We start from the raw sequence: 13,422 nt of genomic DNA, 5'->3' as shown, positions 1-13,422 counted from the left end.
CTGTAGGGCCTTGTCACTTTCTTGGGAAGCCTCAGACCCCACTACCCCCTTCCCTCCTTAGGGCTCAGGAGCCCCTCTCCAAGCCACCCCCCACCCCCCTGCCAGGTCCGCGCCTCCTTTTTGAACTCTTCCTTTTCCAGCTCTCAGGGTCCCTAAGAATCTGAGGGATGGGGTTGGGGGAGGGGAAACTTGCTCTGCCTCATTATACATTTTTCCAAACCTTTCCAGGTTTTCATCTTAACCAAAGCTTTTGAACTTAAAAGTTAAGAACTTGATGTCATTTTTTTCTCTGATTCAGTTTCCCCTTGGGTGGGGCCTCACCACTTATCACTCACAATGATGTCCCACTGGGCACATTCAATCAGCCCATGAGCACGGCTCTCCCCATCACCTTCTCATGTCCAGTTGGAGCTGGCAGCCACCATCCTCATGATCCAAACAGTTAAATTAACGCCCAGAGAGGGGCAGAGACCTGCCCAAGGTCATGGGGAGAAGGGGTCAGTGGAAGATTCGGGCGTCAAAGCCAGCCTCCAGGCCTCCTGTCTAATGTGCCTTCAATGTATTGGGAGGCAGTCCTAGGGTCCATGCTCTGAATTTTCATGGATTCAGGCAAGCTCTTTCTCAGCCACCTGCCTCTACCAGTTAAGACCTGTGACCCAGCTGAACCTGCTGACCCCTTCTGGGGACATCTCGTAGAATCTCCACCAGTGCCTCCTGTATTCAGGCTGTAGTCAGCTGGATCATGTGCCCCCAAAAGTCATGCACACCCAGAGCCTTGGAGTGTGACCTTATTTCAAAATAGGCTCTTTACAGATATAATTAGTTAAGATGATATCATACTGGATTAGGGTAGGCCCTAGTCCAATGACTGTTGTCCTTAAGAGAAAATAGGGACCTAGACACAGAGGGCAGACAGTCATGTGGAAACAGAGGCAGCGATTGGAGGGCCACATCTACCAGCCAAGGAACAGAAGGATTTCTGGGAACCACCAGAAGCTAGAAGAGGCAAAGAAAGATTCTTCCCTAGAGCTTTTAGAGAGAGCATGGCCCTAATGACCCCTTGATTTCAGACTTCTGGCGTCTAGAACTGTGAGAGAATACATTTCTGTTTTAAGCCACCCAGTTCGTGGTACTTCGTTCCTGCAGGGAACTAGTACAGTCTAAGGGGGAGATTTCTGGTACTCAGAGAAAGCCCCCCGCCACCCGCCGTGCCCTACGTGAATTTTCCACATCTGTTTACAGATGCTGCAGACCCACCATCAGTACTCTTCTTTCCTTTAGCTGATGGAACAGATCCACACTTCTATTTTGGTGCCCCTGGGTGGTCACGTTCCTAGGTCCTCGATCACGTCTGCTTCAGTGCAAATGCTTCTGTCAACTATATCATAGTCCTCAGTGTTGGAAATGTCTCTTTCCTTCCCCTGGACTGGGGTTCCTTGAGGGCAGGAGCCACAGGTCCTCCTCGGATCCCCAGCCTCCAGTGCAGGGCCTGGGGGAGGTGGGCTGTGCGGGTGAAACCCCTTCCTGGGGCTGCGTCCAGCCGACGGTGAGGCAAGGTTGCAGGATGTGGGCAGTCGAGGTTAGCAACCACTGCAGGATCTGAATCCAGATTGGTGCTGAGAACCCCTTGGGCTATGACGTGGCCTTTTAAAGCCAGTGAGGAGGTTTTCTGGGGGCCCAGAAGCCCTGAGCCCATTGGCCAGACTTCCTGGGAGAACCAGAGTGGATTTGCATGAAAAAGAACACTGGCTTCATTGAAATTCTCCTCGTCTTGAGTGAAACAAAATCACAAAGAAAAGGAAAGTTTTAATCCTGAGCAACTTCACCGCTGAGGGGTGTTTTGAGCTTCTAAAAATAGAGAGGAAATGGGTCTCTTTGGGCCACTCTAGTCACTGCCTCCCCAGCCAACCCCCACCACCCAGTCAAGGCCAACCTCTCATGCAGTGGGAGACAGCTCTCTCTCCAGCAGATGCCCGCGGCGGGTGCCGTGCACTTCTGGAGCCGGACGCAGCTGTCCCCCCCAGCACCCCAGCATGCCGGACAGCAGAGTGACCCCGCAGGAGAGCCGGCTGGATGTGAGCCTGGGGACCACCCAAGGACACTTGGGAACCAGGTAAGTTGGAGGTCGGTCTCTGTCCATGGAGCCTCTGGCCGAGCTGTGGACTTGACTCTGCTGTGTGAACCTGGGCAAGCTGCTTCACTCTCTGAGCCTCAGTTTCTTCATCTGGGAAATGAAGGGAAGGGTCTGGATGATCTCTAAATGGAATAAGCCGTGGACTGGGACATGTGTCACTTGAAACTGTCTACTCCCCTGTGTGGCCAAGAGGGGCTCAACCGAGGAATGAGGGCATGAGTAGGGGGCTGCAGGTGGATGGAGGAAGAAGTTTTCAGTCAATAGGAATATTTCCCCATCTCCTCAAGGGGGCCTTTGGCATGTGGGGGTCAATGACGGACAAGGACAGGGGAGAGCCAGAGGATCCGGCTCCAGCTTGCTGTGTGACCTTGGTGGGTCCCTGCGCCTCTCTGGACTGCAGCTTCCCTGTCTGTACATGAATGCGGTGGTTGAATTTTCCCCAAAGCCCTCCTGCTGTATGTGTTCTGCTAATCTGTGATTCAGAGGAAGCGGATTCAATTGGTCAGCCATTCACTAGTGCCCACTCTGGCCCAGGCCCTGTCCATCAAAGGAGTGGTAAGATCCTGAGAAGTTGAGACCCAGTCCTGGCCCAAGAAGCCCTCAACCAGGAGGCAGGGAGAAGGCAGACACATGGAACCCCAGGGTCCAGATGCCTGTGGTCTGTGCCCAGGAGGAACACAGGCCAGGAGGAGGAGGGAAGCTTCCCACGGGAGACTCTTGAGACAGGTCTTCGATGGTCAGGAGGGCACTAACAGTCAGAGAGGAAGGGCCATGCGGGAGAAGGGACCAGCACTGCCAGGGTGAGAATATGCGAAGCAAGACGGGGAACTCAGGGAAGGGAGAGGCCTGGGTGGCTGGAGTGCGGCAGGGGAGAAGGACAAGGGAGAAATGCCGGGGGCTGAGCCCTATGGGGAGAAGTTGCCAGGGTTTGAGCTACAGAGTGAATGGCCATTGTTCTCAATGAGGGGTTACAAGGAAGGAAAGATGGAGCAAATGGAATAAATGTGAAAGTGCCTCACGGGCAGAGGCCCCTCCCAGGGCTGGAGGCCTGGGCCCTGCCCTGGGTCTGCCGAGAACGGAGAATGGACTCCTGTCCTGCCAGAAGCAGGGGCTCCTTACCTTCAAGACCTCCAAGAGCATGAGGTCCAGCCCCCTCCCTGGGAGGGTCAGTGGGGCCCTCAATGTGGGCTGGCTGGAATTCCCTCACCCTGGGGAATGGACTCACAGAGGCCTGGACCTGCTTTGCAGACTCCATAAAAGAGAAGCAGCAGAGAGCCCCAGGCTGGGGCAGGGCTGCTAAGGGTAGGTAGGTGAGGAGCCCTGTGGGGGAAGAGAGGGCTGAAAACTCAGAAGGTCAGGCCCCCTGCTTTCTTGCTTAGCGACTTCGGGTAAGTTGTTGAGCTTCTCTGAGCCTGAGTATCACCGTCTGTACAAATGAAGACAAAACGCCTGACCACTGTTAACCCTGCAGAAAATTTGGACAGATTCTATCAGCTGGTGTGTATGAAATGCTTTCAAAGGCACAAGGGCCACCGCTCAAATGCATAGTTAACCTCCTAGCAATGCCTGGGAATTCTCTTAGCAGGCTGCGGGTGCTCATGCCTTGGGTTCCCATCCAGCTCTGCTCTGGACCTAATCTGATTCTGGGCAAGTCACCCTCTCTGAGCCTCAGTTTCTCCATCTGTCAAATGGGGATGATAACGCCTGCTCTGTCGGCCTTGCAGAGTAGTCATGAGGAAAGAACTTTGAACCCTTGTTTAACATTGTTCTGAAGTCAGAGGCCGTTACAGCTGCTGTGATGCCCCTTCAGGCCAGCCCCAGCAGCAAAGGGCTCTATCTCAGGCTTGCCTATCTGTCCTGGCCTTGTGGCCATGGGCTGGCTGCTGCTCCTGGGGGAGGGTGGGCCTACATTCCTCCAATAGCCTGAGAGGGGCCTTATCTTACCCCCTTCCCCTTCCCAGGGTTGCAGAGGGGAGGCCGGAGATCAGGGAGGTGGAGACTGGGAAGAGGAGGGTTTGCACACCAGGCTGACCCACATGAATTCCCTTTTGTGCCACACCACTTGCAGGGTTGGAGGGAGGGAGCCGGGCCAGGGCCAAGAGAGGATGGGTCTGCTGGGTTGGAGCCAAGACGGGTCAGGCGCTGATCTGGCAGCTTGCGCTCTGTGTCCTTTGAGGCTGCGGCTGTAGACCATGCCATCCATCAGGAGTACCCATCGGAGTAGCCCTGTTAAACTCTCGTTGCGGGAGGGACACCAGCCTCCCTGAGCCTGAAGAAGCCCAGGTTGGAGGAAGGGCTTCAGAAGAACCAGAGAAGGAGACAGTTCATCCTGGGTTTGAAGGGTGGTGGATGCCCTGGTGGTAGGCAGGGGCATCCTGTGGACAGAAGCAGTGGTTGTGGAGGAGTTACAGGTGGCCGTCAGACCAGTCAGGTTAACTCCTAAGCTAACTCCTAGGTCTGGATAGGCTGGTGTGGCCAGACTAGGGGCAGCCAGGCATGAGGGCTGCCAGAGCCAGAGGAAGAGGCAGAGAGGAGCCCTGGCAGGCGTGGAAGCAGTAGAAGCAGAAGGAGAGCCTAGTTTGGGGAGGTGACTCTGGCAGCAGTGAATACAGGCTGGAGTTGGGAGGCAGACGCCAGGAGAAGGGAGCCTGCAGAGTCGAGTCTGGCCCAGGGAAGGATGGTGAACTCTGAACTGACCATATTCCCCCTGGGCTCCCAGCTGCCTCTCCCAGCCCTGCCTGCTCAAAGACTGGGTGCCGAGAGGAGTTCCCTCAGAGCCAGGAGTGTGGGACAGGCACAGGAGGCTGCTGCAAGCCCAGTGAAGAAGGCTGTTCTCACTGATAAAGCTTTCCAAGGATGGTAGGGAGTGAGCTCCCCATCTCTGGGATGTGCAAGCCTGGGAGGAACAAACCTAATGCAAATGCTATGGAAATGATACAGGCATCCTTAAGAATATGGAATATCCAGGGCCTTCTAGTTTTCCCAACTTCCTCCCCCTCACTTCCCCATAATATGAGAAATGGTTATCGTAGAGTTGCCTTTTCCCTCTTATTTTGGTATCTTTATTATCTATCTGTTTTCATAAGTATACATTCATCTATTCAAAATTATTTATTATTGAATATGTCAGGTACTATGCTAAGAGAATATCATAGAAAACAAAACAAGCCCCAACTTAAGGAATTAACATACTTGCAGCAAAGACAGACATGAACAAATAATTATATAATTATCTTTTTTTTTTTGTAAATTTATTTATTTTTGGCTGCTTTGATTCTTCATTGCTGAGTACGGGCTTTCTCTAGTTGCATCGAGCGAGAGCTACTCTTCATTGTGGTACGCGGGCTTCTCATTGCGGTGGCTTCTCTTGTTGTGGAGCATGGGCTCTAGGCGTGCAGGCTTCAGTAGTTGTGGCACGCAGGCTCAGTAGTTGTGGCTTGCAGGTTCTAGAGCGCAGGCTCAGTAGTTGTGGCTCATGGGCTTAGTTGCTCCGCGGCATGTGGGATCTTCCCAGACCAGGGCTTGTACCCGTGTCCTCTGCATTGGCAGGCAGATTCTTAACTACTGCACCACCAGGGAAGTCCCAATAATTATACAATTACTTATTAAACTATAAGTGCAAAAGGTGCCATGAAAGAATTAAGGGGAAAAAGGAGGGAATGTGGTCATTGCCACTGAATTGCATACTTAAAAATTATTAAAATGGAAAATGTTTAATTTCTTAATAACTGACTCAGAGGTTGGTGAAGTCTTCCTTGGGAAAAGTAACGTTTAAGCTGAGACCCGAAAGAGGAGTAGGAGTTGGTAGGGAAAGATGTTTCTAAGAAAAGGGCATAGCACGTGCAAAGGCCCTGAGGAGCTTGCAGTGTTTGAGAAACTAAAAGACCAGTTGGCACAGGACAGAGGATGTGGGAGTATATTATAAGTACCACAGGAAGGCAAGGTCAAGAGTCCCAGGATAAAGGGCAGGGCACATCCCAGAAGTCAGAATCCCTGGGGCAAAGTAACCCTGGGCACGGACCTCTTTTTTTTTTTTAATGATTATTTATTTATTTTACTTATTTGGCTACTTGGGTCTTAGCGGCGGCATGTGGGATCTTCTCTGTGGCACGCGGGATCTTTTGTAGCGACTCCTCATTGCGGTGCGCGGGCTTCTCTCTAGTTGTGGTGCTGAGTGCACGAGCTCAGTAGTTGTGGTGCACGTGCTCTCTAGCTGTGGAGGGCTGGCTCCGGAGTGCGTGGGCAGGCTTCTCTCTAGTTGTGGCACATGGGCTCCAGAGCACATGGGCTCAGTAGTTGCGGCACCTGGGCTTAGTTGCCCCGTGGCATGTGGGAACTTAGTTCCCCAACCAGGAATAGAACCCACATCCCCTGCATTGGCAGGTGGATTCTTAACCACTGGACCACCAGGGAAGTCCCGGTCCTAGACATCTGAATACAAGTCTGGACGCTTTCAGGATGCAGATGAGCCTAGGCCAGCACTGAGTTCCTGCAGGGGCTGTAGAATCACTGGCTGGGGTCAGTAGAGCCCAAGCTGGCCTGGAGTCAGAACGCTGGGCCAGAAGCTGACTCACTCTGTCCCTAGGCAAGTCCCTGAATGGTAGGCTCTCAGGCCAGTGGGGGTTTTTTAGGTCACTGAGTCTAACCCACTCTGTCACAACATTCACATACTGTCAACCTACCCTGACTTGAATACCTCCAGGGATGAGGAACTCACTACTTATCTCTTTGTCCTGCAAAAGACATGGGCAGTGATAGTGAGAGAAAGTCTTATATCACCCTGGGTTCTATGAGTGCCCCCTGGGTCCTGGCTCTAGCCCTCCTCCCCAGGCATCCCTGGCTCCTTGCAAAGGAGCCTGTGAGGAACATTTAAAGTCAGGGCTGGGAAGGTGCTTTGGAAACTGCAAAGGTTGCACCATGTGAAGAACATCTAGGACCTAGCTTGGACTCTAGCCCCAAGCAGCTGTAAAATAAGAATTTATATCTGCAAAATATAATAGGTTGTGTGTAAGCAAAATTTTCATATAGTGAAATGTACAGATATGAGTATAATTTGATGACTTTTGACAAAAAGTATATACCCCTGTAATCAACAACTCAGTAGAAATATAGGACATTTTCATCAGCCCAGAATGTCCTCTCTGCTCCGTTCTAGTCAGCTCTCACCCCCATTTGTCCTTAAGCAAACCAGTTTTGAACAGCCACTGTTTTCTGGCGGTTCTTGAACATCATATAAATGGAATCATACAGTATGTACTTTTCTATGTCTGGCTCCTTTCACTTATCATGACGTTTGCACGATTCCTCCATGTATGAAGTGTTTCAGTAGTTCATTCTTTTGTATCATTGAGTAGAATGCCGCCGAGTGGCTAGACCACGATTTGTTTGTCCATTTTCCTGTTGAGGGCATTTGAGTTGTTTCCAGTTTGGGGATTTCATTAGTAAAGCTGCTGTGAACTTTCTTGTATAAGGTTTTCTGTGGACATATATATTCATTTCCTTGGAGAAGACCCTAGAAATACAACTGTTGTATCAGAAGATAGGTATATGTTTAAAGAAGCCACCAGAAGTTTTCCAAAGTGGTCATGCCATCACCAAGAGCAGTTTCTGTTGCTCCAAATCTCTGTCAACACTAAATATTGTTAGTCTTTTTAATTTTACCTATTCTGGTGGTCGAATAGTGGTATCTCATTGTGGTTTTAATTTCCCTGATAATGATATTGAGTTTATTTTCATGTGCTTATTGGCCATTTCTATATCTTCTTTTGTGAAGTGTCTATCCAGATCTTTAGACCATTTTATAATTGTGTTCTTAATCCTTTTGTTACTGATTTGCAGAGATTTCTCTGTATATTCTGGATATCAGTCCCTAACTAGATACTTGTATGGAAAATATTATCTCCCAGTTTGTGGCTTATCTTCATTTCCTTAATGCTGTCTTTTGATGAGCAAACATCTTTTTATTTGATACATCTAATTTATCTAAGTATTTCTTTTATGGTTAGTGCTTTTGCATCCTCTCTAAGAAATCTTGGCCTGTACTAAGGTCACAAAGATACTTTTTTCTATGTGTTCTACTAAAAGCTTTAGCCTTTACATTTAGGCCTATGATCCATCTCAAATTACTATTTTCTTTTTTCCCACATTTTTATCCAGTTATTCAAGTGCCATTTGTTGAAAATGATTTTTTTTTCAGTATTAAATTGCTGTGGCTCCTTTGTTTTAAAAGAAAAAAAAAAAAGAAAGTCAACTGTCCATATGTAGGGACCTATTTCTGGATTTCCTTCCATTGAACTATTTTTCTATATTTATGTCAACACACACTGTATTCATTACTATAGCTTTATATGAAGTCTTGAATCAGATAGTGTTGGTCCTCCAACTTTGTTCTTTTTTTTTTTTTCAAGATTGTTTTGGTTATCCTGGGAGCAGTAGACGCCTCTAAGATGCTCCTCAATGAGTCTTACCTTCTGTATTCTTGTGTAATCCCCTACCCTTGAATGTGGGCCAACCTAGTAACTCATTTCTAAGAAGTAGAATATGGCAAAAGTGATGGAATTTCATTTCAGAGATTTGGTTACAAAAAGACCATGATTTCATTTTGACTGCTCTCCCTCATTTTCTTACTTGCTTGCTCTGAGGGAGAGGCCCAGGTGGCAAGGGCCTGAGGGAACCCTCTGGTCAACAACCATTAAGGATTTGAGACCCTCAGCCCAACAACCTGCAAAGAACTTAATTCTGCCAACAACCCCATGAGTGAGTTGGAAGCAGATCCTCTCCCAGTTGAACCTTCAGATGAGAACACAGCCCTGGTTGACAGTTTGATGACAACATCACAAGAGATTTTGAGCCAGAGGCACTCAGTTAAGCCACACCTAGATGTCTAACCCACAGAAACTGTAAGATAATAAATGCTTGTATTTTAAGTCACCACGTTTTGGGATAGTTGTTATGGAATAATAGGTTACTAACACAATAGCTCCTTTGTATTTCCATGCAAAATTTAGAATTATCTTGTCAGTCACAACAAAAAAGACCGCTGGAATTTTGACTGAGAATGAACTGAATCTATATTTCAAGTTGGGGAGAATATCCTGATCAATGAACATGGTATGTATTTCCATTTACTTAGGTCTTTGATTTCTCTCAACTATGATTTGTAGTTTTCAGTTGTAGATGTCTTACACCTTTTTTCCTATATTTGTTCCTAAGAATTGTATGGGTTTTGATACTATGTAAATTGTATTTTAAAGTTAATTTTCTAATAATTTGTTATTTATAAAAAATACAATCGATTTAAAAAAATTGACCTTGTATCCTGTGATATTACTAAATTAATTTATTAGTTCTAGTGTTTCTTTCTTTTTTTTTTTTTTTTGTGGTACGCAGACCTCTCACTGTTGTGGCCTCTCCCATTGCAGAGCACAGGCTCCAGACACGCAGGCTCAGCGGCCATGGCTCACGGACCTAGCCGCTCCGCGGTATGTGGGATCTTCCCAAACTGGGGCACAAACCCTTGTCCCCTGCATCGGCAGGCAGACTCTCAACAACTGCACCACCAGGGAAGCCCTAGTGTTTCTTTCTATAGATCCCCTAGGATTTTTTTATACATACAATTTTGTTATCTATTTTAAAAGATAGTTTTACTTCTTTTACTTCCAATCATTTTGCCTTTTAATTTTTTTTTTTTTTTTTTTTGCCTTACGGCACAGGCTAGGACCTCCAATATGATGCTGAATAGAGGTAGTAAGAGTGGGCATCCTTGTCTTGTTTCTAATATATTTAGCATTTCCACTGATCTTCATTCCTTCTTGTAAATCCATGTTTTCATCTGGTGTAATTCCTATCAGCCCGAATAAATCCCTATAGCGTTTCTTGTAGTGAAGGTGTCCTAGTTAATCTCTTGCTGCTTAACAAATCACTCAAAACTGTGGTGCCTCAAACCAACAACAATCATTTATTATCTCTCATGGTTTATATGGGTCAGTAATTCAGGAGCAACTTAGTAAAGTGGTTCTGGCTCAGGGTCTCTCATGAGGTTACAGCCAAGATGTCAGCCAGGGTAATAATACTCATCTGGAATTGGAAGACCCTCTTTCAAGCTCACTTATAAGGTCGTTGGTAGACCTCTGTTCCTCACTGGCTGTGTTAGTTTCCTGTTGCCACTTTAACAAATTACCACAAGCTTGGTGGTTTAAGACAGAACTTTATTCTTTCATAGTTCTGGAAGCCAGAAGTCTGAAATCAGTTTCACAGGGCTCAAATCAAGGGTCAGCAGGGCTGTGCTCCCTCCAGAGGCTCTAGGAGAGAATCTGTTCTTGGCCTCTTCCATCTCCTGGAGGCTCCCCGCCTCCACCCTTGGCTTGTGGTCGCACCACTCCAATCTCTGCCTCTGTGGTCACATTGCCTTCTCTTCTGTGTGTGTGTCAAATCTCCTTCTGCCTCCCTCATGTAAGGATACAAGTGAGTGCATTTAATGCCCACCTGGATAATCCAGGATAATGTCCCTGTCTCAAGATCCTTAATTTAATCACATCTGCAAAATCCTTTTTTAGGGGGTGGGGAGGGGAGGCATGTAAAGGCATGTAAGATAATATTCAGTTTCCAGAGATTAGGAGATGAATATTTGCAGGGGGGTGGGGCATTTTTCAACTTACTACATTGGTGTTGTCCAGAGACTTTAGTTTTGCCAGTGGACCTCTCTATAGGCTGCTTAAGTGTCTTCTTGACATGACAGCTGGTGGCTGGGCCCAGGGCCATCTCAAAGTTTTCTTTACTCATATGTCTGATGCCTGAGGTGGTAAGACTCAATAAGCTGGGATTGGGAACAGCTGGGGAGCCTCAGTATCTTTATTTCTATGTAGCTTCTTCACATGGTCTCCTTCATGGTGGCTTCAAGGTAGCCAGATTTCTGACATGGTGGGTCAGGGATCCAAAAAGCGTGTATCCTGAGAGAGTCAGGTGAAAACCGTATCACGTTTTATGATCTAGCCTTGGAAATTACATTGTGTCACTTCTACTACATTGTATTTGTTAGAAGCTGGTCATTAAGGCCATCCCATATTCAAGGAGAAGAGAATAAAACTCAGTCTATTGATGGGAATAGTGTAAAGAATTTGCAGACATGATTTCAAACCATCACAGAAGTGCGCTGGTGAAAAATCCTCCCATCCTGCATTTAAATGAAATGTCATTATTTCACTTTGTTTTTAATTGAAATATAGTTGATTTACAATGTTGTGTTAGTTTCAGGTGTCCAGCAAAATGATTCAGTCATATATATATATATATATAGTTTTAGATTCTTTTCCATTAGAGGTTATTGTAAGATATTGAGTATAGTTCCCTGTGCTATACAGTAGGTCCTTGTTGGTTATCCATTTTATATTTGCTTTCATTCTGAAAGATGTTTTTTGAAAGATATTTGATGTTGTCTCACAGGTAACTGAGGCTCTGTTCATTTTTTTTAATATAACAGCTTTATTGAGATATAAACTACATGCCATAAAATTTACCCATTTAAAGTATAAAATCCAGTGGGTTTTAGTATATTCTCAGAGTTGTGCAAACATCACCACAGTCCATTTTATTTTATTATTTTTTGTGTGTGGCTATGCTGTGAGGCATGTGGGATCTTAGTTCCCTGACCAGGAATGAACCCTTGTCCCTTGCAGTGGAAGCATGGAGTCTTAATCACTGGACCTCCAGGGAATTCCCCACAGTCCATTTAAAAATATTTTCATTACCCCAGAAGAAACCCTAGACCCATTAGCAGTCACTCTCCATTTCCCCTCAAGCCTCCAGCCCTAGGCAACCACAAATCTGCTTTTTGTCTCTATAGATCTGCTTATTCTAGACCTCTCACTTAAAGGAACTGATATAATATATCATCTATTGTGAATGGCTTCTTTCACTTAGAATGATATTTTCATGATTCATCCGTGTCATATCATGTATCAGTACTTCATTCCTCTTATGGCCAAATAATGTTCCAGTGTATGGACATGCCACATTTTGTTTACCCAGTCATCAGTTGATGGACATTTGAGTTTTCATTTTCTGGCTATTATGAATAATGCTCCAATGAACATTTATGTACAAGTTTTTGTATGGACATACGTTTTAATTTCTTTTGGGTATAAAGCTAGAAGTGGAAATGTTTGGTCATATAATAACTCTATGTATAACCTTTTGAGGAACTAGCACATTGTTTTCCAAAGCAGCTGCATTCCCACTAGCAGTGTACAAGAGCTCCAATTTCTCCACATCCTCACCAACACTGTTAGTATCTGTATTTTATAAACAGCCATTCCAGTGTGTATGAAGTGTTATCTCATTCTGGTTTTGATTTGCATTTCCTGATAGCTGATGGTGTTGAACATCCTTTAATGTGCTTGTTGTCCATTTGTATGTCTTCTTTGGGCAAATGTCTATTCAAATCCTTGCCCCGTTTTAATTGGGTTTTTTTTCTTTCCTTTCTTGTTGTTGTTGAATTGTTAGAGTTCTTTATATATTCTATACAATTCTCTTATCAGATAAATGATTTGCAGATATTTCCTTCCATTCTGTGGGTTATCTTTTCACCTTCTTGATGGTGTCCTTTGAAGCACAAAGAGGTTTAATCTTGATGTAGTCCAATTTACCTGTTTTTGTTTTGTTGCTTGTACTTTTGGTGTCATAGCTAAGAAGGCTTTACCTAACTGAAGACCACCTCCGTGCTTTCACTGCCTAGGGTGTGGGTTCCACCCCTGGTCAGGCAACTAAGATCCCACAAGCCATGTGGCGTGGCCAAAAAGCCCCCCCAAAAACAAAAAAATAACAACTTAAGTCCACATAGATTTTCTTCTAATATTTTTACAGTTTAAGCTCTTACATTTTGGCCTTTGATACATTTTGAGTTAATTTTTTGTGTATGGTATGAGGAAAGGGTCCAACTTTATTCTTTTGCATGTGGATATTGAGTTGTCCCAGCACCATTTGTTGATTTGTACCATTTGTTGAAAAGAATACTTTCCGCATTGAATTGGCATGGCACCCTTGTTGAAAATCAGTTGACTATAAATGTGAAGGTGGATTTCTGAATCCTATATTCTATTCCATTCATCTATATGTCTATCCTATGCCAGTATCACTTTTTCCTGATTACTGTAGTGTAGGTTTATAGTATGTTTTGAAATCAAGAAGTGTGGTCCTCCAACTTCGGTCTTTTTCAAGATTTTTTCGTCTATCCTGGGTCTTTGGAAGTTTCATAGTAATTTTAGACCACTTTGTTAATTTCTGCCAAAATG

At 45.7% G+C, this 13,422-nt stretch overlaps 1 protein-coding gene across 4 annotated transcripts in view; it reads left to right on the top strand.

The window, feature by feature from the left end:
* The first annotated feature begins 1,774 nt into the window (after nt 1–1,774).
* Nucleotides 1,775–13,422, top strand: part of ACSBG1 (acyl-CoA synthetase bubblegum family member 1) — a 48,792-nt gene continuing 37,144 nt past the window's right edge. The window contains exon 1 of one of the 4 annotated variants that reach the window (XM_060293936.1): nt 1,775–2,113. In XM_060293936.1, the coding sequence (XP_060149919.1) occupies nt 2,034–2,113 (80 nt within the window). In that variant the 5' untranslated portion in view covers nt 1,775–2,033. The remainder of the gene's footprint in view (nt 2,114–13,422) is intronic. The other 3 variants (XM_060293938.1, XM_060293937.1, XM_060293939.1) reach the window with 3 other exon arrangements.

Source organism: Globicephala melas, chromosome 2 (assembly GCF_963455315.2).
Source record: "Globicephala melas chromosome 2, mGloMel1.2, whole genome shotgun sequence".
Lineage (NCBI taxonomy): Eukaryota > Metazoa > Chordata > Mammalia > Artiodactyla > Delphinidae > Globicephala > Globicephala melas.
Note: the sequence above shows the minus strand (reverse complement) of the source record. Positions and strands in the feature narration are given on the sequence as shown.